The following is a 23291-nucleotide window of genomic DNA, read 5'->3' as shown; positions in this document are numbered from 1 at the left end:
CCACCTGCCTGCAGGTTGGCTGAGGGACTAGAGGTCATGTGTGACCAGTTCTTAGCAGACAGGTGTCCCTGTGCAGGGCTTGGTACATGCACATTCCCTAAAGTAGGAGGGAATGCCAGCAGCAGCCAGAGTCCGTGACCTTGGGACAGCTAGTGACCTTGGGACAGGCACTGCAGTCCCGTGGGCCTCCGTGTTCCCCTCTGCCAGTGGGAGGGGGGTGTCGGGTACTCACTGCGGTCCAGGGGCTCCGACCCACCGCTCTGCTGTTGATACTCTCCGGCCCGCAGTCCCTGAGCCTGATTGAGCGTGGGAACCCCTCCCGCAGCCTGGAGCAGGTGTGTCGCTGGGCCCACTCTCAGCAGCGCCAGGACCCCGGCCACGCAGAGCACCACGACCACGTCATCTTCCTCACCCGGCAGGACTTTGGGCCCTCAGGTATGCAAGGTACTGTGCTCGCCTGGGCAGGTGTGTGCAGTGCAGGCCAGAGGCTGGGGCTCCGGGCTGCGCTCGCTCCGGGGCCACCCTCGGAGGTCAGGGGCCAGGTTCCCCGTCAGCAAAGAGGTCCGTGGGACTTTAGAGACAGGACCTGGATGGACAGGTGGGCAAGCTTGGCAATGATTTCTTGAGGATCAGAGGAAGTGAAGGGGCCCCCACCCTGGCCCCTGCTGTCCTGGTTGAGCCTGCAGGTGGCTCTGTGCTTGCCATCGTCTGCCCACACTGCATTCTCCGTCCTCATCCAGGTCGTGGGCACCTAGTGGGGCTCATGTGGGACTTGGAAAGGAAGTGCGTGCTCTGCCCGCAGCTGCACGCCTCTCTACCCGGCCAGCGAAGCTCACTTCATCTCCCTGAGTCCTCCCCGCAGCCGAGTGGGAAAAATAATAGTGTTTGCCTTCCTCCGTTCCAGGGCTGCTGAGAGGGCCGAGGGCACATGAAATGTCTGTACAGAGTGTGACTATAAGCGCTCTGCGCACACATGGACCGTTTCCATGTGGGGAACCTGAGGCACCAGGTTGTGAAGAGGCTTGTCTGTGTCCTTACTTTACAGAGGAGGCAGATCTGAGACTCAGCCTGGATGTCTAGGCTCCGAGTTGAGGGCTTCCTAGTTTTTCCTAGTTTGATGCTAGAAGTGAGTCAGTCAGCCATGCCTCTGCCCAAAGGGCTCCTTGTCTGAATCCCTGAAGCCCTAAATGTGGGCTTTCACACACATACAGATACACATGCACACACGTATAAACACACAGACACACGGACACACATGTACAGGCCTACATGCAAACAACACAGATATACGTGCACAGATACATGTATACACAGACAGAAACTTATGCATACACATAAACACACGTACAGACCCATTGACACATAGACACACACTACACATAGACACATGTACACACACACACACATACACCTATACACATGTGTACCTGCACCCCAAGTATGTCTCAGACCTTCAGGACAATAGAGGCCCCAGAAACCTCCTTCCCACTGCCATTCTCATTATCTATCGCTAGCCCCCCACACCATCTCAGATAACAGAGCACCTCAGCAGCTCTAAAGACAGGGCCTACTGTGGCCCCAAAGGAGGCTGGGAAGCAGGCCCCTTACACCACAGGCTTTGCCCACAATTGCTATTTAGTTGCTGGTACATCCCAGCCCCACTGCAATGCCCATGGCCCCCCGAGGCCTGCACAGCCGTGCCTGCTCCTTCACCTGTGTCCTCCCCACCACGTGCTCTCTCCCCAACTCATGGAGAGTTGTCTGGGCCCCCGAGGCCTGCACAGCCGTGCCTGCTCCTTCACCTGTGTCCTCCCCACCACGTGCTCTCTCCCCAACTCATGGAGAGTTGTCTCACGGTGCTCCTCGAACTCTGGCCCTGCAGGCCACACCTAAGCTGACCTCTCCCCCCAAGTCTGCCTGCTAAGCCACCTGCTCCCCCTGCTTGCCCCCCGGTGCTCCTCGAACTCTGGCCCTGCAGGCCACACCTAAGCTGACCTCTCCCCCCAAGTCTGCCTGCTAAGCCACCTGCTCCTTAATGTGTGGGTGTGTGGCAGAGAGGGTGGGGGGTTTGGATCCGATCCCTCTGTTTTCCCCATAGAATCTAACAGTGCACCCCTAGCCCCACATGAAAAGAAGGCTTATTTGTTAAATGACCAACTGACTGGCTGGCTGGAGGGACGTGGAAGTCGGGCATGAGCAGGTTTTGGCCTGTCTGGAAACCCCACTGCCTGGTTAGAGGATGGCCGACAGGTACAGGGAGGGCGCAGGCCAAGAGAGAAGCCGTAAGCCTGGGATGTGGGGCAGCTGGGTCCAGGTTGCTCTACTGCAGGTGGGACTTCACAAGGATGCTTCTTACTCCAGGGACCCGCTAGCAGTGGCCAGGGCAGGATGGCCCTGTGGGACTGCTGGGCCCCGCTCGGCGTGTCTTATCTCACTGTGCATCGCTTCTCTCTCTGCCCTCTCACCCTCCCCACAGGGTATGCACCTGTCACTGGCATGTGCCACCCCCTGAGAAGCTGTGCCCTTAACCATGAGGACGGCTTCTCTTCCGCCTTCGTGGTGGCCCACGAGACTGGTCATGTGTAAGTGGCACCGAGAGGGTAGGCAGCACGGCGAGTTCTGAGGTGGTCTGTGGGTGTGGGAGGCTTTGCCCCAGATCGGGCTCCGGTGCCAGTGTTTCGGGAGATGCCAGAGAAGCTGCCCTCAGTGAGGCTCTGCCCTGAGGCGGGGGTGGGAAGTGGGGGCAGAGCTCAGGGGCCCAGACAGCAATCCTGGGCCTGCCTTGGGTCCAGCCCCCAAATCCCAGGGAGTGGGGGACCAGATGTGGCCCTGTCTTTGAGAAGGTCAATGGCAGTGTCCCATCGATAGGCTGTGGTCAGCCTCTAGGCCAGTGATGGCGAACCTATGACACACGTGTCAGAGGTGACACTCGAACTCATTTTTTTGGTTGATTTTTCTTTGTTAAATGTCATTTAAATATATAAAATAAATATCAAAAATATAAATCTTTGTTTTATATGGTTGCAAATATCAAAAGATTTCTATATGTGACACGGCACCAGAGTTAAGTTAGGGTTTTTCAAAATGCTGACACGCCGAGCTCAAAAGGTTCGCCATCACTGGTCTAGGTGGTCTCAATTCACCCCGCCCCCCCATTCCATCCACACCTTGAGGCCCTTTGAGACCAGTTCCAAGCAGCTGTGGCGGGCTTGCTTGACCTTTGAGCCTGGGTTTTGTAGAGCGGGTACTCCTTCATTCATTCACCCTGTATTTCTTGAGTAGCTGCCATGTGCCAGGCCCAGTGCTAGGAGCGGGGCCTCCATGGAGAACAGGACAGAGAAGCACTCGGGAAGCTGCCTGCTGGGAGAGAGCCAGTCAGCTCTATCTGATGTGTCGGGTGGTGACATGCATGTGCCACCATCACGCTTCCCCGCCACGTCTGCCCACAGGGTCACACTCAGCAGCCCACACACAGAGCGAGGCTGATCCCTGCAGTCCGAGGGATGGGGAAGGAGAGGGGTGGGCCTGCCCTCGGGGCTGGGTGTGCGTCCACAGTCTCTGTGCTCCTCTGCATCCACCTGAAAGCACAGGAAGCAGTCCATGCCAGCTCTGCCTCCCGGGCAGGTGGTACCTGCTCTCTGGGCCTTGGTTTCCTTGTCTGCAACATGGATGCTGACACCAGTGCCACTCGGAGGTCCCTTCTGCACTGGAAGCTGATGGTGCCACACATTCTGGAGCCAGGAGTCTGTCTTCCTTTTTGGGGGTGGGGGGTGGAAGGCAGGGAATGTTCATTCTTCACTGAGCAGAGGCCTCTCCGTGTGGAGAGGACAAGCTTAGAGGACCATGTGTCTGCCTAGTGGTCAAGGCCACATGCAGCCACTTGCAAGTATTTAAGAATCTAGAACCTTTGGGCTTTGGCATTAAATATTAAGTATAGAGAGCAAACTTGAAAATGTACTATGGTAGGTGCATGCCACAGGCAAAGCTCTGTGCTAAGTACTGTGGGGTCTTGGAGAAGCTTGAGAGGCTGGCACAGGGGGCTCAGTCAATGAGGTTGAACTGAACTGAATGAGTCCTGGCCTGGCACTTGGAGGCCAAGGCTTGGTGGGAAGACAGCTCATGGCAGGCGAGCTGTTAATGGAGGTACAAGCAGATTCTGCTGTGGGAGGTCGGCCCATGGGCTGGGCGGCCAGGGAGGGTGTCCTGGGCAGAGTGTCTGGGAGTAGCGATCAGCAGGGGCAAGGCTTTCAGGGAAGAATGAGTCTGGCCCTATTGAGGGACAGAGTGGGGCCTCAGCTTCCATCCAGAGAGATAGTCCTCCCCTCTGCCTGGTTGGGAAACAGGCCAGGAGGTACAGCCTGAAGCCTGGTCAGGGCAGCGTTCCCATTGCTGGCCCACCTCCCCGTCTCCCCGGGGGTGGGCTCCCCGGGCATGACTTGAGGCTCCCCTCTGTCTCCCCCTCTCTAGGCTCGGCATGGAGCATGACGGTCAGGGCAACGGCTGTGCGGATGAGACCAGCCTGGGCAGCGTCATGGCACCCCTGGTGCAGGCTGCCTTCCACCGCTTCCACTGGTCCCGCTGCAGCAAGCTGGAGCTCAGCCGCTACCTTCCGTACGTCACCTCCCCCTTTGGGACCCAGGATGGGGGCGGGGCGTGCGGCCTGCCACCTCATGCCCCGTCATCTCCCTTCCCAATGCCATGCCACTTGGAAGCACACTCCATTCACAGCGTTGCTGGTTAGCGTCTGGGCCTCCAGGGACATGGAGGCCAGTACAAATGCTAGACTTGGCGAGAGCAGTGCCTGGAATGGGCACAGAGTAGATTTGGGTGGGACAGGACAGGCAGACATCCTGCGCTAACCTCGCATGGCAGCTGGCCAGGACCCAGCCTCCTGCATCCTGCATAGCGGGCTGGCTTTTTCCACCCTCAGTGCAGAGAGCCCTCCGACTGTCCGTGAACCAACCCTTCACCTTGGCCTTAGCGTGATCCTCTAACGTGGGCAAACTGGCCTGTAAGATAGCTACAAGCTGAGCTCTAACCCCAGCCCTGGGTGCCCTGGCCCTGGAGCACCCCAGACACCGTGGGTGGACGGGAGGCCCTGTGTGAGATGAGACACAGCGCAGGGCGGCGGGCTGCACTGCTGCCAGCCTGCCTGCTCCCTAAACCTGAGGATGCCGGCTTCAGCCTGGTTCACCTCCTTCTTCACCGGCAGCTCCTACGACTGCCTCCTTGATGACCCCTTTGCACCCGCCTGGCCCCAGCCCCCGGAGCTGCCTGGCACTGACTATTCAATGGACGAGCAGTGCCGCTTCGACTTCGGCACCGGGTACCACACCTGCTCCGCGGTGAGTTCCCACTGGCCTGCCAGCTGGGTCGCCAGGACCATGTCCTTCTGTGACCCGGGCTGGTCATTCACAGAACATCTGCTGCCCAGCCGGGCTGGTCGTCTGGAGCTGGGGCCGAAGGTTCGGTTCCATCAGGGAGACTCAGGACGACCGGGACCCAGGCCCTGCCACCTTCTGCTACATACCCGCCCACCCAGTCTCAGGTGTAGGGATGGGCGCGGGCAGTGGCTGGAGGATGCTCTAGCCCCGGGGAAGATGGAATAATCACTCACAGGGCCCAAGCAGAGGCTCAGAGCAGGGGACAGCCCAGGGCGGGGGGCTTTCTGCGGGACCAGGCCTTGGTGACTCACTGCACTGAGAGCCTCACACTGCCCCCCTCCCCTGATCCAGGAATGCAGCCCCCTCCTCGGCTCTGCAGGACCAGGAGGCCCTGCACATGGTCATCTTCCCCACCGCCCAGGCCGCACTGGGACATGTGGCCTCTGCTTTGGGGGTGGACACACAGCCTGGGATATGGGGTTTTAATGCCCAACGGCTGTATTTGTGAGGACGGTTGTCTGGCTGGCGGGGGTGACAGGAGAGAAAAGGAAGTTGGGGCCTTTTTGGACAATCAGAAACACAGTTGCCAACCTGTGGCGTGACTGGGTGAGACTGGAGGGAGGTGGCAGTCCAGCCTTGTCTGGGCTGGGTGGCAAGGCACACCGCTCAGGGGCATCAGGCACAGCCTCCCTAGAGTCTCAAACCCTAATCCCTGCTCAGTGACAAAGGCCGAGAGGGAGGCGTGGGAGGGAGACGGGAGTGTGGGCTGTGGCTGCCCCTTCTTGGCACCCTGTTGGAGAGAGGAGGGGTTGCTGGAGGCCGCTGGCACCTGGGGAAGGTTGGGCCTCAGGGTGTGTGGGGCTCTGGCCGGACAGACTCCTCCTGCCTCCCACCTTCCACCACTCCCTCCTCTCTGTCACTGCCCTTTGCCCCCTTGTCAGAGCTGGGGAACCAGTCCAGCCGGGTGACCCCATACCCTTTGCCATGCAGTTCACGACCTTTGAGCCCTGTAAGCAGCTGTGGTGCAGCCACCCTGACAACCCGTACTTCTGCAAGACCAAGAAGGGGCCCCCGCTGGACGGGACTGAGTGTGCGCCAGGCAAGGTACCTGCAGCAGGAGTGACTTCCTGGGCTCAGGCCCCAGGGGAGCCCCTGCCTCCTCACCAAGTGTGTAATGAATGTGTGCGGGGGGTGGGGTGCGGGGGGCAGATGGGAGCCCCATGCACATGGAGGCCTCACATGAACTCCTGCACACTCACAGCCCACACCACAGCCTTTGCTTCTCTAGTTGGCAGAATTCGGCATCACCTCATAGCCCATCCAGCAGAAATGCTTACTCCCATTTCACAGATGAGGAGAGTGAGGCCCAGGCAAGTTAAGGAACTTGTGGAGGTCACACAGAGAAGGGATGAAGGAGGACTCCAGGTGTCCTGCCTACTGTCCCCCAGGCTGTTTCTCCCACACACATCCCCCCCGCACCCCACAAACCTGACCTTTCAAGTATTTTCTTGCTGTGTGTTTGCTCCGCATGCATTGGAATGGGCCAGGGCTTCCTCTGGCAGAGGGACTGCATGGTCAGGTGTGGGAGCCCTGAGCTGGGTTCTGAAACCCACCTCTGCTCTATTGCTGGCTCTGCTGCAATCGCTGGGTGGTGACCTTGGGCCATTTACTGAACCTCTCTGGACCCTACTGACCCCTAACCACGCACACTGCCCATCCTCCTGTGTTTCAGAAGTTACTGAATCGTGTCACAGCACATGAGAGAGCTCGGAAGAAACAGGGTATTAAGAGAGGCGTGATGATGACTCAGCCTCAGCTGTGAGCCCAGCCCCTGGGCACCCACCCGCACCAGCCTGTCCTCTGTCCTCTGTCCTCTGTCCTCTGCCCTCACCAGGCTCCTCCCACTCGCATCTGGGGCCTCCCATAGCCTGCACAGGCCCAGCAGGCTCCCAGTTATCCCGGAGACAGTATGGCTGCTCCACATGTCACCATCATTCCAGGCACTCTCCTGTCACTATTTCACATAGCAGTTCATCAGTGGTTCTCAATTTTGGCCGCAATTGGAACCATCTGGGAGCTTTAAAAGTCCCCGCCCCCCAGAACAGGGTGTGACAGCATCTGGGACGAGCTATCTCTTGGGGTGATGGAAATGTCCTAAAATTGGTTTGTGGTGACGGTTGCACAGCACTGTGACTTTGTGAAAGTTTATTGAATTGTACACTTGAAATGAGTGCATTTTATGGCATATAAAGAGCATATCTTGTTATGGCTTCTTTAAGAAACCCCTACCCCTAGAGATTCTGATTCAGTTGGCCTGGGGTACAGCCAAGGCATCTGGGGTTTGGAAAGTCCCAGGTGACTCCCAGGCTGAGAACCACTGAGTGACCTATTGAAAAAGACCCGGGGAGCTTTGCTGTATTTCTTCCCACTTGCCTTAGAGGAGAAGGCAAGGAGGTCATTGGCCGAGCCTCCTTTGTGCCTGGCCCTGTGCTAAGGCCTTTGTAGGTGTTACTGCCTTCCGTTCTTAGAACAGCCCCATTGAACAGGTGAGTAGAGTGGGGCTCGGCAAGGTGATGTTACGCCAGAGCACACACGGCTAGTCACGGCCGAGCTGGGACTCAAACCCAGGCCTCTCGGACTCGATGTGTGGATGGGTCTCCCCGTGGGGCAGGCCTGCCTCCCACGAACACACCTGCTTATGGCCCCTGGATGGTGATTTCGAGGTGGAGAGCCAAGATCGACTGTAGATAATCCAGTGTAGGAAGACTGTGTCTTCTCTCCCTTAGCAGACTTTTATTTCTCCGGGGTCGGTGAACAAATAATTGCATAGTTGTCATCGTCATTAATAGTGTGGTTCGCCATTTCTGGAGGGCTGTGTGTGCCAGGCGCTACCTCACTGGGCGCCCCCGGCGGCCCTGTGCTGGTGGGACGCTGACCTTTCCTGCGTGGTCCAGCTGAGGAGGAGACTCAGAGAGGGGAGCCCTTTTGTGGAGGGTCACTCAGCTCATGGCATGGTGGGATCCTGTGTCACCCGAGGCCTGTGCTCCTATGACCCTTTCTCTGGTTCACCCGTGCTGCCCACCGGCTGTGCCCTGTGCCTAGTTGGGCAGCCTCCATGGCAGGCTCGATGGCGTGGCCCCAGAGTGACCCTGTGCCCTCTGCTCCGTCCCAGTGGTGCTTCAAAGGTCACTGCATCTGGAAGTCACCAGAGCAGACTTACGGCCAGGATGGCGGCTGGAGCTCCTGGAGCAACTTCGGGTCATGTTCGCGGTCATGCGGGGGCGGAGTGCGATCCCGTAGCCGGAACTGTGACAATCCCTTGTGAGTATGCTTAGCTGGGGTGGGCACGCCAGGGCACCCCTCTCCTTAGGCCCGAGGGGCTTGGAGGGGGACGGGCACAAGAGAGAAGGACCCTGCAGGTGGCTGTGTGTCTAGTGGTGAGGACCCACAATGGTGGGTGGGGGAAGATCGCTCCCACCTGGGCTGACATCTCCCACTGGGTCTGACACCTGAGAATGGGTTTGAACCAGTCATTTTCAAACTCTTGTGCAAAAGTTTTCCCTGGGAGCCTGGGGGGCCCAAGACTCTGCCAGTTTAACAAGCCCTCCTGTGACCCTACGCCCCTGGCTAACCTTGGAGAAAACACTGATCTAAATTGCTTAGTCATCGTGTCTCGGGAGAATACACTCCTCCCCAAGTTGGTTTTCTGCCACATGAAACAGAACTTTCTTTAACTTTTCTTAACGTACCTCTTTCTAACATCAAGTCCTCCCTCTTACTCCACCCAACTTTCAGCATTCTGGGGGTGCATTCTATTTCCCCCTTATTAGCCCTTCTGTGGGGACCCCTGCCATGGTTTTGAATTTCTGAGGGCCAGCTCGGCATGGACTGCATCCCCAGGGCTGAAGCAGCCTGATGAGAGACGGGGGCCGGCTGGGGCCGGCATGTGGGCCCGCTGGCTCCAGGACCCAGGGGTCTGAACCTCATCAGGGTAGGGCCTGTCCCACTCCTCACGCAATGAGTGATGGGATGAGGCCTGCAGGGTGGCAGGGTCCTAGTATCGCCGTGGCTCAGTAACAAACACCCCTCCCCCTCCCCAGCATCCTCAGAATAGGTCCTACCTACTCGGCTGTTTGCCCCAGGGATGGGAAACTCACTACCTCCCGGAGCAGCCTGTTCCTGTGTCGGATGGCGGTACTGACCTTTCACACAAATGCGCCAAAAGGAACGGCCTTGTACCTTCCACCTGTGGGGGGTATGGAAGCTGGAGTCAGAGCGGGGCCCGGTGGTGCCCACTCTGATAAACCACCTTCCAGTCACAATGGGTATTATCCCCTTGATCAAAGCCACCAGTTATTGGCTCCTCTGTAATAAGAACTGCTTTTATTTTATGAGGCTTAAATGAAATAATATGTGTACTCTCAGCACATCCCAGCACAGAGGAAGCACTAATAAATGACAGCTGCTGTTAGAACGATCCCAGTCTGGGAGCGCTTGCTCTGTGCCAGGCGGGACGCGGGCACTTTCCTGCATGGACCCATGTAATTCTCCCAGCGGTCTGAGCGGAGTCCCGGTAACCTGTGCGCTCAAATACATGATAATCTTTCTGAATCCTCGGCACTTAATGGAGAAGAGGGTACAGATTGCTTTAAAATACCCTTTCTTATTTATTCCTCACAGACACATCAGGAGGCAGGTAAAATAAGAGGTATGGTGGGCCCTCCTCTAAGGGGGAATTGAGGCATAGCAAAACTAAATCACTTACCCAAGACTGCATAGTCAGGGCGTGGGGGTATAGGAATAGTCGAGTCATTGACTGAGTTTCTACTGTATGTCAGGCCTTGGTGACATTTGGAAGAATATAATACAAAGATGAATAAACTGATTTCTCTTCCAGCCCAGTTGGGAGGGTTCATCGTTCCCATCTTCCCCATCTCTTTCCCTCCTCTCTTTCCCTCCACCCCCCACAGTGGAATAGGTGGCACATGCTTCAAGGATGGAGCCAGTGACAGCAGGCTCTGAGCCCAGCAGCCCCCCAGTAGGGCACCCTCTATAGTTTATCAGTTAGAAGAGCCCCTTTTGAAGCTAGTCTAAGAGGCTGAGCTGCCATGTGGGAAGCCCGGCCTTGCCCAGCCTTCCCAGCCCGCGAGGTCACCGATCTCCCTGTGCTGCCCTAGCCCAGCCTACGGAGGCCGCCTGTGCTCAGGGCCCATGTTCCAGTACCAGGTCTGCAACAGCGAGGAGTGCCCGGGGCCCTACGAGGACTTCCGGGCCCAGCAGTGTGCCAAGCGCAACTCCTACTACCTCCATCAGAACGCCAAGCACAGCTGGATCCCCCACGAGCCTGACGACGGTGAGTGGGCCCTGCTCCCCACCCACCCCCCCAAGGCCTGGGCCCAACGGTGGAGGCTGAGGGACAGTGGGGACACCGAAAGGGACATTGCAGTTGGCAGGCTTGCCACAGAGGACGGTGCAGGCCTTCATGTTGTGTATCTCTGGGGGGCCACCGTCCTCATATAGTTATCCCTGGTTTATATATTATCATGACTGTTTTCTGGAGAGGCAAGGAGAATGTCTTGAGCAAGGCCATCTTGTACCGCACCAGCACGGCCAAGGGTGAACCTGAGTGGGGGCGGTGAAGGATTTAGAAAAGACAGACAAGAAAGCTGGGTCTGGGTGGGACGCTGCCCTCTCTGATGGAGAGCCTCTCTGATGGAGAGCTAGCAACAGTGCCATGGACTACAAGCCATGTCTTTATTTTATAGCCAGATTCCACGAGGCAAAGTAAGGGCGTCACCAAGATGTTTACAACATTCTCATGGGTTTCGATCCTACTCAACTACATGTACCTGAACTCGATCAAGCCCACATCACTCAGCCACGTGGGGCCACATGTTCGGACCATAGGTTCAAGTTTACAACGATAGCCTCTGGCTATAATTGTGCTGGGAGGGCTTTGCCCTCCAAGCTGGGACTTGCACGTGGCCATGAGAGGATTGTGCCCTCTTATTAGTCCGAGGCTTGAACCTGTCCAAACACTATGGCCGCTCTCCACACCACCTTGCCCAGAGGTGCTGTGACCTGGCAGCTGTGCTGGCTGTTGGGGTTGGTGTCTTTCCCACATGCTCTTACTGTACAGTAGGCATAGTACAGGTGCAGGCACCCCTTTGCAAAACCAACGTCCCGAAAAGCTTGATCCTATCACATGCCGTGGTTTTAGGTTTTACGGATACTATTCCAGCAGTTAATGAAAATGGTTTGAAAGACAGGCTGATGGGAACCTGTGGGACCCTCATACAGACCCCCTTCAGGCTGCTGTGGACAGACACGGGCCGTGGGACCCATGCAGAAGGGACCAAGACGGGGCTAGTGCCTGTCTGCTGTGAGCACGTCCAGGGATGGCTCTTGAAGGGGCAGAGGGAGGCCAGCGAAGGGCTGAGATTCACCGCACCTTAGAGCCGTCGGGCTGAAGGGACCCTGACAGTCCGCTGAGCCCACCTCCCCACCATTCTCTCCATGTTTCTCCACGGGCTGATGCTCACCCCATCAGCAGCCCTCGGCCTCAGTGCCGATGGAACAGCTTTTCCTCTTCAGGCCCTGGCTAGAGTATCAATGGTAGGACCCTCAGCCGTTCAGCCCATCTAGAGTGCCAGTTTCCAAGTTGGAAGGGACCTCAGGGGCCTGTCCACTGCTCGCCGGACACATACCCCTCTGGAACATGTTACATGTGTCTTCCCGCTGCTTGCTTGCCTCCTGCCCCGGGGAGCTCACCACTTCCTTGCCACTGTAGGCTGGCTCCTGCCCTGAGACCCTCCTGCCTGGGGACGTGGTGGTCAGGGTCATACTGGTCTTTGGGGACAATTAGAGCCCCCATCCTTCGCCCTGCCCCCCTTCTCCTCCCCTTCCCCCCACCAGGAATCTGACTCCTGTGGGTGAAATCCAAAGTGGTATTGGATGTTGCGGCTCTGACTCCTGAGTGCTGGGCAAGATGCCCGATGGTCCCTTAGAATGTGGCTGAGTGAGCGGCTCACTTTGAAAGCCTTGCAGATCCCGTCAGAATCCAAACAAACCACCGTAGCACAGGGCGGGGAGGGGCGGGGAGGGGTGGGGAGGCTGATGGGGCAGCTGGACTGTGAGTTTTCCCAGGACTTTCAGACAAATTCCAGGAAGCTAGCTAAGCCCCAACCTCCCATTTTCTAAGAAACACAGGGAGTGTTTATATGTTCTCTGGGACCTCCTTTTTACAACATCAATAGCCCAGAGAGAGAATAGAACATTTAATTGTTAGAACTAGAAAGGAGCCCCTTCCCTCCCTCACTGCTGCTCCACTTACAAACCCAAACACAGGCCATTATTACCATGATTCCTGCTTTTCATGCTTCCTGGTAATGTTTGCAAGCATGTTAAGATACACCACCCCATGTGTGGCTGGTTAAATGCATGTAGAGGTCAGAGCAGCACCCAAGCCTGACTGCCTGCGCTAGGATCCTGGCTCTTCCACTTACTGTGTGGCCTGGCACAAATTCCTAACCTCTCTGGTCCCTGGTTGTCTCCTCTGTCATGTTAGATCCTACTTCCTCGGGCATGGAAAGTCTTAAATGAGTTAATTCACGAAAAGCATTTAAGGTTGTACATCAAGAGCGTGTAAAGGTTTTGGAAGTATTTGGCACATAGCAAGCATTCACTACGTGTTGGCTTGTTATTGTTGTTATTATTTTATCACTTGATTTTTCTCAGCCATCCAATGTAGCATTTTGCTGATCAAGGAAAATACATTAGAGACAGGCTCGAAGGGGTCAGATATAATTTGCCCAAGATCACGGGGCCCATAAGTGAGTGACAGAGCAGGAAACTTGAGCCCCAGCCCCACTGCGCCCCCTACTGCCCAGAACTGGCTCTGGAGCTTCCAGCTTGAGCCCAGCTCGGGGCTCCGCATGGCTCCTCTCCCCACAGACACCCAGAAGTGCGAGCTGATCTGCCGGTCAGAGGACACAGGGGATGTGGTCTTCATGAACCAGGTGGTCCACGATGGGACACGCTGCAGCTACCGGGACCCCTACAGTGTCTGTGCCCGAGGAGAGTGTGTGGTAGGTGACTCCGCCAGACCACCCACTCTGCCTGCCCCTTCTGCTCCCTACAAAGACTAGCACTGCCTCACTGTCCCCACCCACACCCCTTAGTCTTCAAACATAACCCTGGGATGCTAGGAAGGGGCTATTGCCTAGCCCAGTGGTCGGCAAAGTCATTAGTCAACAGAGCCAAATGTCAACAGTACAACGATTGAAATTTGAGAGCCAAATTTTTTAAACTTAAACTATATAGGTAGGTACATTGTTATTAACTTCATTAGGGTACTCCTAAGACTTAGGAAGAGCCACACTCAAGGGGCCAAAGAGCCGCATGTGGCTCGCGAGCCGCAGTTTGCCGACCACGGGCCTAGCCCCATTCAAGTGAGAGGAGTGGCCAGTTTTAAGACCTTGCCCATGTCACATGCAAGCTTGTGACCGAGCCCTGTCCAGCTATGGGTTCTCTTATGTCTGGAGCCTGGGGATGAGGGAGTGGGGGGCACAGGCTGCTGACCTCAGGGTGGTGAATGGGGATGGGAGCCTCCTCCCACTGACCCCACCTCTGGCCTCAGCCCGTCGGCTGTGACAAAGAAGTGGGGTCCATGAAGGCAGACGACAAGTGTGGGGTCTGTGGCGGCGACAACTCCCACTGCCGGACTGTGAAGGGGACGCTGGGAAAGGCCTCCAAGCAGCCAGGTGAGCAGGCTGGGCTGGAGGGGGGGCAGCGGTGCCTGGGCTGCCTGAGCTGTCCCTCAGGTGGGCCCTTCCTCTCAGAGCTGGGTCACAGTTTACCTGGAGAGAAAGGGCCTCAAAGCCAGTCTCCAGACCGTCCCGGCTGCCCAGGGCTGGTGACCAGAAGCCATAGCTGGTCACCTTCTTTCCAGGTGATCTGCTACCTGTGCTTGGGGCCAGGGGCTCAGAAGCATTTTCCTGCTAGGCAGTGTGTGGTGACGGGTCAGCCATCTCTTGGCTCTGGGGCTGCTGGTGGGAGTGAGGAGTCCGACAAGTTTGAAAGCGTGGCCCAGGCTGAGCTTGTAGTGTGCTTCCCCTCTCTGCTCTCTCACTTTAAAAACACCCGTGATGCCTCCTGCTTTGAACTCCTGGTACTTTTGAGTTCCTGGACTTTCCTCTCCACCTTCAATTTTGCCAAACTTGCTGTCAAACAGGCCAGATAGTAGTCCTTTACATGTTAGTATGAACGAGCCCATTGCCCTTGGGGGATGTTACAGCTTTGCCTTGCCTCTCCTTGTTGGGAGAAGATTGGTGGCTCCAAAAAAGGTTTGTTTCCGGGCCTTGGGTTGGCCATGAGGGCCCAGGGCAGCCATGCTGGATCTTCATGGCCTGCTTCATCTAAATGCCTGCTGTGGCTTAAGGTGTGAAAAGAAGGGGGGGGAGGAAAAATCCGGAGAGGAGGGTCAAGAGAGTGGAAATAGTAGCAACTACCACACACAGAGCCCCTTCGAGTCCTAGAGCATCTTGAGCTACAGCAGCTCATGTGATCCTGGCACCACCTTGTGGGGAAGGGCCCAGGCCTGTTTAACAGATCAGGAAACTGAGGTTCCTGAGTACCTCCAGGGGTGGGGGCCACGAACGGGGATGCTGACAGTGGGACCACGGCTCAGGGTGCTCACAGCTTTTCTGGATCCTCCTCTGGCAGGAGCTCTCAAGCTGGTACAGATCCCAGCAGGTGCCAGGCACATCCAGATCGAGAAGCTGGAGAAGGCCCCCCACCACATCGGTGAGTGTCCCGGTGCTGGGAGAGGGGCTGCCAGGCCCCCAGAGCTCCCACAGGTTTGGGGGAGCTGGAAGAGGAGAGGGTTCTAATGCAGGGAGGAGTCCACAAATTTGAATAATGGCAGAGATCCTCTTTTTCTTTTGTTTTTCTGTGGTTCAGCAGTTTGGGTTGGGCCACCTGGGTGCTGCTTTTACCTCACTGCCTGGACTCACTCATGCAGATGCACTCAGCTGGTGGGTGTGTAGGGCCCTGGTTGGTACTGGCTGTCGGCTGGGTCCTGGGGCTGACAGGGCCATGCCCCCAAGCCGGCTAGCCCAACGTTATAGACGTGGTGTCTGTCACATGGGCCTCAGGCGTTGTGAGAGGGGCAAGCCCAGCGCGCAAGCTTTTGTGTCATGCTTTCTTGTCTGTTTGTTTGCTTGTTTATTTTAGAGAGAGGAAGAGAAAGAGAGAGAGAAACATTGATTTGTTATTCCACTTATTTATGCATTCATATGCGTTCATTGGTTGCTTCTTGTATGTGCCCTGACCACGGATCGGATCCCCAACCTTGGTGTATCAGGGTATCGGGCCCACACTCTAACCAACTGAGCTACTCAGCCATTGGCCCAGCACATCCTGTGACCAAGCCCAGGCAGCACATCCTGTGACCAAGCCCAGGCTTACGGTGTAGAAACAGACTAGAGTCACAGTACAAAGGGGCATGTAGACAGGAATAGGAGGAATTTGTAGCCATTTTTGCAATCTACCGTCTAAATTATTCTCATTATAATGACAAACATAGTCACTAAACTAGATGCCCACCCTTTATAGTTATAACAGTTCCACAATTATATAGCCAAGGCAGATGGAAAGTTAGGGCCTCCAAATACATCAATAAAATCCAAATGAAAAACATGAATGTCATGAGAGATTTGTTTTGTTGGTTTGTTTGCTTTACTCTGTTTTTGTTGAAACTAAGTTGGCAGTCAAAAAATGAGTATTTCCAAAAGAGGCAAATCCACAGAGATAGAAAATAGGTCAGTGATTGTCAGGGGCTGAGAGGTGGGGGAGAGGGAGTGACTGCTACTGGGTCTCAGATTTCTCTGGGGATGATGAAAATGTTCTGGAATTAGATTGCACAACCTTGTAAACACACCAAAAAGCACTGAATTGCACACTTTAAAAGGCTGGGTTGTATGGTATGTGCGTTATATCTGAATTTAAAAACCGTAAGCATGGTTTAGAGCAGGGTCCTGGCAGGGAGGGGCAGCAGGCTGCTGCCTGCACGTGGGGCCATGGATGGTTCTCTCACACTTGTCTGCGTTCAGACCCCTTCCAGAGGACACGTAGGTCACACTGTCACCGAGGCCCCTCTTGCATATTGTGGCCACCAAGTCACACTGCTTGGCCCCAACTCGTCAGAAACACAACCACCAAACATAACATCTCTTGGCAGGTTCGTATGTCACAAAAAACCTGACATTTATGTTTTTAGATTATCGTCAAAGTAACATAAATATTTTTAAAGGTCTCCTGAGGAACTTGTCTCCCCTGGAAAGTACATCCACATTAGCACAGCTGTAATTGATCTGGAAGGTGCCTAGAGGTGTAGTCCAAACAGGCAATGGGCACAAGGGGAAACTGAGGCCCAGAGTGGGCTGTGGGCCCTCTGTGTGCTCTGACGCACCTTCAGGGTGAGCCAGTCTGACCCTGGGTCTCCTGTCTCCTGGCCCGTGTCCTTGGCAGCCACCTCACTCTGCATGGGGAGTGCAGGTTTGGAGGGCGTTGGCTCCACCATCTCTCTGCCCACTTGCCTGGAGAATCCTGCTGGAACAGGCCCCGGGGCGGGGAGCGGGCAAGGAGAGAAGGGTCCTTGACTCCAGAAAGGGGGCTACTGCTGCACCCCTACACATGGCTCCATAATATCAGCAGCCCCTGGGGCCTCCTCGGCTCGCTCCTACCCCACCTCCAGAAGTCTAGCTTCTTGATCCTCTGTAGGTGGGGAGTGATCCAGGTAGCCTCTGCAGAGGTGGGGAAAGCCCCTAGCATGGGGCAGTCTGTGCAGGCACATTCGCCTGTGTTTATCGGGTGAGTTCCCTGAAGGGTTGGGGCTCTGCTGGAGGCCAGGACAGGGACGGGCATTGGAACTTGGCATTGGCACAGGTTGTATGAGTATACATGCGTGAGGCACACGGCATGTATAGACTGTGTGTGTGCGCATGCACACATGTGCCCTTGTATGTGCCTGTGTGTGCCTGACAGGGTAAGAACTCTCTGGGGAAGCCCAGGACAGGTGGCAGCCTTGGCGATGAAGGCCCTGTCCAGACTCATTAGAGTCTAATGATTAGACTCTCCTGGAATTGGGGGGCTTGGACTCTTTAACAGGAAGAGAACTCACGCTGTCGTAATGTCTACATGTGCTGGGTCTTGAGCTGGTACTTTCCACACGAATCTTGTTTAAGCCTCATGACAATCCATGAAGGCTCATGTTATATCCCATTCTGTGTTTGGGAGAGAGGCTCCGAGAGCCTCAGGTGGGAAGGAGTAACAGGTAGACAGGGTGCCCCGAGGGTCCCCTGGCAAGGTCTGAGGCCCCTGGAGAGGTCTGGCTTGCGGCCCTGTGGAGGGGAACAGAAATCTGTGTGTCCCTCTTTCCCTGGCCAGCGGTGAAGAACCAGGTCACAGGCAGCTTCATCCTCAACCCCAAGGGCAAGGAAGCCACTAGCAGGACCTTCACTGCAATGGGCCTGGAGTGGGAGTACGCAGTGGAGGACGCCAAGGAAAACCTCAAGACGAGCGGGCCCCTGCCGGAAGCCATCGCTGTCCTGGTGAGCCCCCAGCCTGGTCCTCCAAGCTCACTGTCCCTGCCGCTGAGCCAGCACAGGCCTGCTGGAAATCCTCCTGCCCCACTCTCTTCGGGAGCCTGAGCAGGGCCACGGTGCACTCCACCCCAGGCCAGCTCCTCCTTTGTGCGTACAGGCTGGCAGGATGGCAGTGAGGAGGGAAAAAGGGACAGTTGTCTCACGGTTGGACCAGAGACGCTACACATAGGGAGTTTGTTCTCCGTAGTGTAGAACCCTGGGTTTGTCCCTTGTGTTGTCCTGGCACCATCCAACCTTAGCATGCACTATGGCATTGCCAGTGAGTGAGTTGGCAACTGACCCTGGGGTGCCACCTGGTACTGCTGGCTTCCCGAGAAGGGAACAGGGCCACTGTCCTGGCGGGGGCCTCTCTCCCTTCTTTCTAGACCATAGGCCAGAGCTTAAGGAGCAGGGATGGTTAACCCAGGAGACCAGGAGGGGCTCTGTCTGCAGTGCCGTTGGCTCAGACTGGGTGGCAGGGGAGCTTAGACAGGCTTTGTTCCTGGTGCTGCCCTCACGAGTCCGGGAGGCCCTGGAGGGCAGGGTCCAGGGCCTGCTTACTGACGTCAGCATAGTAATTCAATCCAACATGTATTTTCTGTTCACCCTGTATTTATTGATCACCCATACATCTAAGGCCAATTGATTTTCAACAAAGGTACCAAGACCATTCAATGGGGAAAGAATAATCTCTTAAACTAATGGTGCTGGGTCAACTGGATACCCACAGGTGAATGAAGTTGGCCCCCTACCTGACATCATGCACAAAACTTAGCTCAAAGCAGATTAAAGACCCAAATTCAGGAACTCAAACCCTAGAACTGTTAGGGAAAACGGATACATCTCATGAGATTGGAGCCTGAGGGATGACCTCTCCCCTCAGGTGCTCCCCCCGGCTAAGGGTGGCCCCCGCGGCAGCCTGGCCTACAAGTACGTCATCCACGAGGACCTGCTGCCCCTCATCGGGAGCAACAACGTTCTCCTGGAGGAGACGGACACCTACGAGTGGGCGCTCAAGAGCTGGGCCCCCTGCACCAAGGCCTGCGGAGGAGGTACCGCCCCTGGGCCCGGCTGCCCCAACCATCAGCTGCCTTGTGGGTGTGGCCCTGGGCCTCTCAGAAGGAGGCGAGCAGGAGTGGCCTGAGGGCTGACACTGTCTACCTGCGGTGTCCCCAGTTCATGACTCAGTTTCTCCCTGAAGATCTCCAGGGTGTGGAAGCCCATCTGGTAGGGTCTCCAGGCTGGGGCTGGGGTGCTAGAGCAGTATGCAGGGCAGGGCGTCTGTGCAGAGAGGCAGCCAGGTCCCCACGCACAGTTCACCTGGGATAGAGAGACAGGCTGGTCAGGGAAGGCTTCCTTAGAATGTGACCTGGGCAGGAGGGAGTGCAAAGGCCCAGACGGAGGTGGGATTGTCCCTCCAGGCTTTCCAGAGCTCACTGTCCCCGAGGCCCCAGGCAAGGCAGTGGGGGCCTTGCCCAACCAGCCCTTGGCAGCCTGCCCCCCCTGCCCCCCACCACAGGTATCCAGTTCACCAAATACGGCTGTCGGCGCCGACGAGACCATCACATGGTACAGCGGCACCTGTGCGACCACAAGAAGAGGCCCAAACCCATCCGCAGGCGCTGCAACCAGCACCAGTGCCCCCAGCCTGAGTGAGTGCCCGGGAGGGGCGCGGAGCCCGATCCCGTGCCCGCCAGCCCGGGGTGTGGCAGACCTTCTCTCAGCCCCGGCCTTGGAGGAGGGGCTGCGGAGCCTGCTTCCTCCAGCCTGTAGCCCGGAGACCCAGCCCCTCGGCAGGACTCCCTGAGCAGAGAGCAGCCCATGCCAGGCTCTGCCCATGGCCAGCGATGCCCTCCTGTCCATCTGTCCCCTCTGGGTTCCGGGATTAACTTTCACTACCAGAAGGAAGATGCTTCCTTTGTTCTGTCACTTCCAGCATTCTTTTACAGGTGGGGAAACTGAGGCCCAATTTGGGGGCATAGCTTTCTGCAGTGGCCTGGAAGGTCCATGCAGGTGAAGCAGTTTCAGTGCTGCCAGCCTGCAAGCCCCAGGCAGGGCGCTGTCCACCAGCTCAGCTTGGTCATCTGGGCCATGGACTTGGCCTGGCCTGCTAGCCCCAGCCGTGGTCTAGCCCCTGATTGGGGTTCCCTGGCCTGAGGATACTGGCTCTTTTGAGCACAGGGTCATATTCTTAAGGTTATTTGGAGGTGACTTTGGGGAGAGGAAAGAGCTGTGACTTACGGAGGGTTCAAGGTCAGGCCTCCAGGCAGGGTTGAGGGTAGCTGGCCATAGGAAACCACGGAGAGCCAAATCCACTCTCTTGCCCTCCCAGGAGTCCTCCATGGTGGGGGCAGGTGCCCACTGGCCCTGCTGATTCACAGCAACTCCCGCTCCCTCGGGCTAGGGGAGCTCCAGGGCTGGGCTGGAGCTGGTGACCAGCACTAAAGCCCACCACAGCCTCCCTGTGCTCGGCCCAGGCTGGGATCCCCAGCCCCTCAGCCCTCCCCGCTTCCCTTTATGTGCTACTATACACTGGTATTCAGGCCTCCTTCCCCCCTAGGCCATGCAAGGCCAACAGGTCACCCACCCCGGCTTGTCTGTGAAATGGCCCAATGAAGTTTTGGGGCTTTTTGTTTTTTAAAGGAAGGGGTTGACTGAAAGAGCCTGGTTTACCACCAGCTTAGCTGATTAGCACCGAAGCTCTGCAGACGCTAACAGTGATAGTAATGGTGCCTGCATTTATTACATGCCTACTGTATGCCATGCACCCTGCCAAGTGCTTTGCATAGATCAAGTCCTTTAATTGTCTGAAGAGCCCCATGGGAGTGTGTCCTACTGTACAAGCTGTGACTGTCACAGCTGTTTTGTGCTCTTGATGTAAAGATGGGGTAACTGAGGCTTAGACGGGTTAAAAGCTTGCTCAAGGATATGCAGGGTGCCGGGATTTAAATATGTATTATACCCATTTTTCAGATGAGGAGTCAGCGGAGCGATTAAGTGACCTCCTTGAGGCCACACAGCCTGGCATCTGCAGAGCCAGATGGACAGTGGCCTTGGCCCCCAAGCATTCTGAAGCCCAAACCCACACTCTCTGGCTCCTGCCTACAGCAGTTCAGTGGGTGGAAGCGACCTTGGGAGGAAATGTCCCCATGACCCCACCTCCCCTCCACCTTCTGCCCTGTCTGTCTCCAGGTGGGTGATGGAGGAGTGGAGCACCTGCAGCCGGAGCTGTGGGAAGCTGGGGGTGCAGACTCGAGCAGTGCAGTGCCTGCTGCCCCTCTCCAACGGTACCCACAAGGCCATGCCAGCCAAAGCCTGCCCTGGGGACCGGCCGGAGGCCCGGCGGCCCTGCCTCCGAGTGCCTTGCCCAGCCCAGTGGCGGACGGGAGCCTGGTCCCAGGTGAGTTGTCCTCAGAGGCTGGAGGGGCTGGGCCAATGGGGCACCTTCTCTGGGGAGTCAGGGAGGAGGTGGGACTAGAGGCAGAACTATTGAAAGATCTGGTGTTCCCTGAAGGGCAGAGTTTCTGGCTGACTTTCCCCCCCTTATATGACTTGGTTTTTCTCAAAACTGAGTGGAACAGCTCCCATGTACCCTGGGCCATGGCTCCGGGCGAGGCCTTTACATTCGTTCACTATTTGCTTGGACCTTCATGCAGCACTAGGAGACATGGGCTGGTATCCCCTTGTTACATATGAGCAAACTGAAGCACATTCTTGCATTTAAGAAATATTTGCTAAGTGCCAGCTACATGCCAGGCACACTGAGCTAGGAAGGCAGGAATCCGCATCAGCCAGCCAGATCTGATCCTTGTCCTTGTAAAGCTCATGGTCTAGAGACGGAGACAGAAGGGACAAGTAAACTCATGACAAAAGCATGTACAGGGTGCAGTTGGATCTGTGTGGGGCGTGAATGGATTAACGTACCCGGGAGGGCCTCACCGAGGAGGTGACCTTTGAGCTGAGGCCTGAGAGGTGAGCCACAGAAGGCCCCTGAGGCAGGAACAACCTTTCCACATGCCAGATCCTGAAAGGACAGTGGGAGTGGGGCTTAATGAGAGGGCCGGGGGCTGCAGGAGGACACTGGGAAGGTGGTCGGGGCTTTATGAAGCTTTAAAAGCTGTACCGCGTCCTCAGAGCTGTTACGAGCTCTGAGTTCCGGTTTAAAGGCTCACGCTGGCAACTCGTAGAAAGTTCATTGTTGGGAGGCGGGGTAGGAAAGGGAAACAGTAAGAAGGCTGTGGGGTAGTCCAGGCGTTCTTGGCTGGGCCCTGGAAGTGGCCATAGGATCTTTTTTTTTTTATGTCTTGGGTTCTCTCTTAGAAATTCATTCGATACAAACCTTGAAGGCATTGTGCTAAGTGAAATAAACCAGCCACAAAATGACATATGATCCCACGTAGACGAGGTACCTAGAACAGTCAGATTCATAAAGACAGAAGGTAGACTGGTGGTTTCTAGAGCTGCGGGAGGGAGGGCTCGGGAGTTAGTGGTTCACTGGGACAGAGTGTCAGCGTGGAAGGACGAAAAGATTCCTGGAGATGGACGGTGGTGAGGGTTGCCCAACAATAGGAATGTACTTAATGCCACAGAACTATCTACTTAAAAATAGTCAAAATGGTAAATTTTATCTGATGTATATTTGACCACAATTTTAAAAACTCATTTGATCAAGGAGACAAGCATGGTGAGGGTTATTGTAACTGCAGAAAATTAAGGAATATCCTAAATGTTTATCTATTGGAGATTGGGAAAGAGAATCATGGTCTGTTCATACAATGAATACTACATCGCAAGAAAAACAGACAAGCTTGAACGGTACGCATCAACATAAACCTCAGAAAAATAAATGTGAGGAAAAGCACTGAAGTATGAAGAAGAAAAGCCCTTCCAATTTACTTAAAGTTTAAAAAGGCACAACACACTGTTAGAAAATAAGCCGGAATGCTGATGTTTCAAAGCTGGTGGTGGTACTTGAACAGGTTTTTATGACCAACTTCTTCAGACTTTTCTGTACGCTTGAAATATTGCACCACAAAGAGTATTTTGAAATAACCAAGAATCCCCACACAACTCACGAAGATTTTCTGTTCTTCTCCGTAATACGTAGATTTGTCTGTTTTGGTATAAAACAGAAAGATTGCTGGTCCCACAAAAGACCCCATAGGCAAATCTAACAGAGAAGTGACAGATGGTGGGAGATAGTTGCCCCTTATAAGTCTTGGCAAGCACTTGAGAGCAACTGTTTGTAATTATTCACCTCAGG

The 23291-nt window shown here is 55.7% G+C and overlaps 1 protein-coding gene across 1 annotated transcript in view; it reads left to right on the top strand.

Annotated features, from left to right (window-relative positions):
• The window catches only part of ADAMTS14 (ADAM metallopeptidase with thrombospondin type 1 motif 14), an 86740-nt gene that overhangs the window by 59089 nt on the left and 4360 nt on the right, over nucleotides 1-23291 (top strand). The window contains exons 6-19 of the mRNA XM_023763584.1: nucleotides 288-435; nucleotides 2477-2582; nucleotides 4468-4611; nucleotides 5213-5345; nucleotides 6375-6488; nucleotides 8557-8705; nucleotides 10562-10737; nucleotides 13338-13471; nucleotides 14023-14146; nucleotides 15108-15188; nucleotides 17832-17995; nucleotides 18912-19080; nucleotides 19548-19680; nucleotides 21221-21428. Of these exons, the coding sequence (XP_023619352.1) occupies nucleotides 288-435; nucleotides 2477-2582; nucleotides 4468-4611; nucleotides 5213-5345; nucleotides 6375-6488; nucleotides 8557-8705; nucleotides 10562-10737; nucleotides 13338-13471; nucleotides 14023-14146; nucleotides 15108-15188; nucleotides 17832-17995; nucleotides 18912-19080; nucleotides 19548-19680; nucleotides 21221-21428 (1983 nt within the window). The remainder of the gene's footprint in view (nucleotides 1-287; nucleotides 436-2476; nucleotides 2583-4467; nucleotides 4612-5212; nucleotides 5346-6374; nucleotides 6489-8556; nucleotides 8706-10561; nucleotides 10738-13337; nucleotides 13472-14022; nucleotides 14147-15107; nucleotides 15189-17831; nucleotides 17996-18911; nucleotides 19081-19547; nucleotides 19681-21220; nucleotides 21429-23291) is intronic.

Source organism: Myotis lucifugus, unplaced genomic scaffold (genome assembly GCF_000147115.1).
Source record: "Myotis lucifugus unplaced genomic scaffold, Myoluc2.0 scaffold_292, whole genome shotgun sequence".
NCBI classification, from domain to species: Eukaryota; Metazoa; Chordata; class Mammalia; order Chiroptera; family Vespertilionidae; genus Myotis; species Myotis lucifugus.
This window is presented reverse-complemented; position numbering and strand designations above follow the sequence as displayed.